At 41.8% G+C, this 739-nt stretch overlaps 1 protein-coding gene across 1 annotated transcript; it reads left to right on the plus strand.

Annotated features, from left to right (window-relative positions):
* Positions 1 to 126: 126 nt before the first annotated feature.
* Positions 127 to 342, plus strand: T265_16164 (hypothetical protein; the record flags this gene model as incomplete). Its single annotated transcript, XM_009179707.1, has 1 exon — positions 127 to 342. A coding segment is annotated over one exon (216 nt), but the record flags the coding sequence as incomplete, so codon positions are not given.
* Positions 343 to 739: the final 397 nt, after the last annotated feature.

Below are 739 nucleotides of genomic sequence, written 5' to 3' on the forward strand. Positions count from 1 at the left end.
CGGAAAAACGCCTTTGTTATCGAAGGACCCACAACCACGGGGAAAACTCTCTTCGTGAAACTGGTCGCGGAGAATTATGTTTACGGGACTGTCCAACGATCGGGAGACCACAGTCAATTTTTCCTAATGAAATTACTGAACAAGACTTTGGCTCTCATGGAAGAACCACGGATTACTCAACTTACTGTAAACGACTTCAAGGAATTGTTGGGCGGTAATCCATTTGACATCCACGTTAAACATCAAAAAGACGAACGGTTGGAACGACTACCCGTCCTCATCACAACCAACAATCCTTTAACGTACTATGTGATGGACGCTGACGGGAAAGCCATTTTGGAGCGGTGTTTTTATTTTAAATTTCACGTGAAGGTTGGTTCAGCTGATTTACCCGAACCACCCTGTCATTTGTGTACATGCCATTTTAAAAATTGGTATTTTAAATCTCTCTAATTTTACTCCATTCCTCCAATCAATGTCTTCTATTTAAACACTAACACGGGGGGTTAAGATCATTAACATGGATACCGCTCAGCGAATATGGTGGTATAACCGCATCTTTCCAAGCTCAACAACTGCTATTCACACTTACTGATCGATGGGATTGGGTCAAACCCTTCTACGATAACTTCTGGTCACTCTTCGGTTTACATCCCACGAAATGGGATAAGGTCGAAAACATTAAGGAATTCATCGAAAATAACCCCGAAAAATTAGCCGAACATGGGAAAATCCTACT

This window comes from Opisthorchis viverrini, assembly GCF_000715545.1.
Source record: "Opisthorchis viverrini unplaced genomic scaffold opera_v5_6371, whole genome shotgun sequence".
NCBI classification, from domain to species: domain Eukaryota; kingdom Metazoa; phylum Platyhelminthes; class Trematoda; order Opisthorchiida; family Opisthorchiidae; genus Opisthorchis; species Opisthorchis viverrini.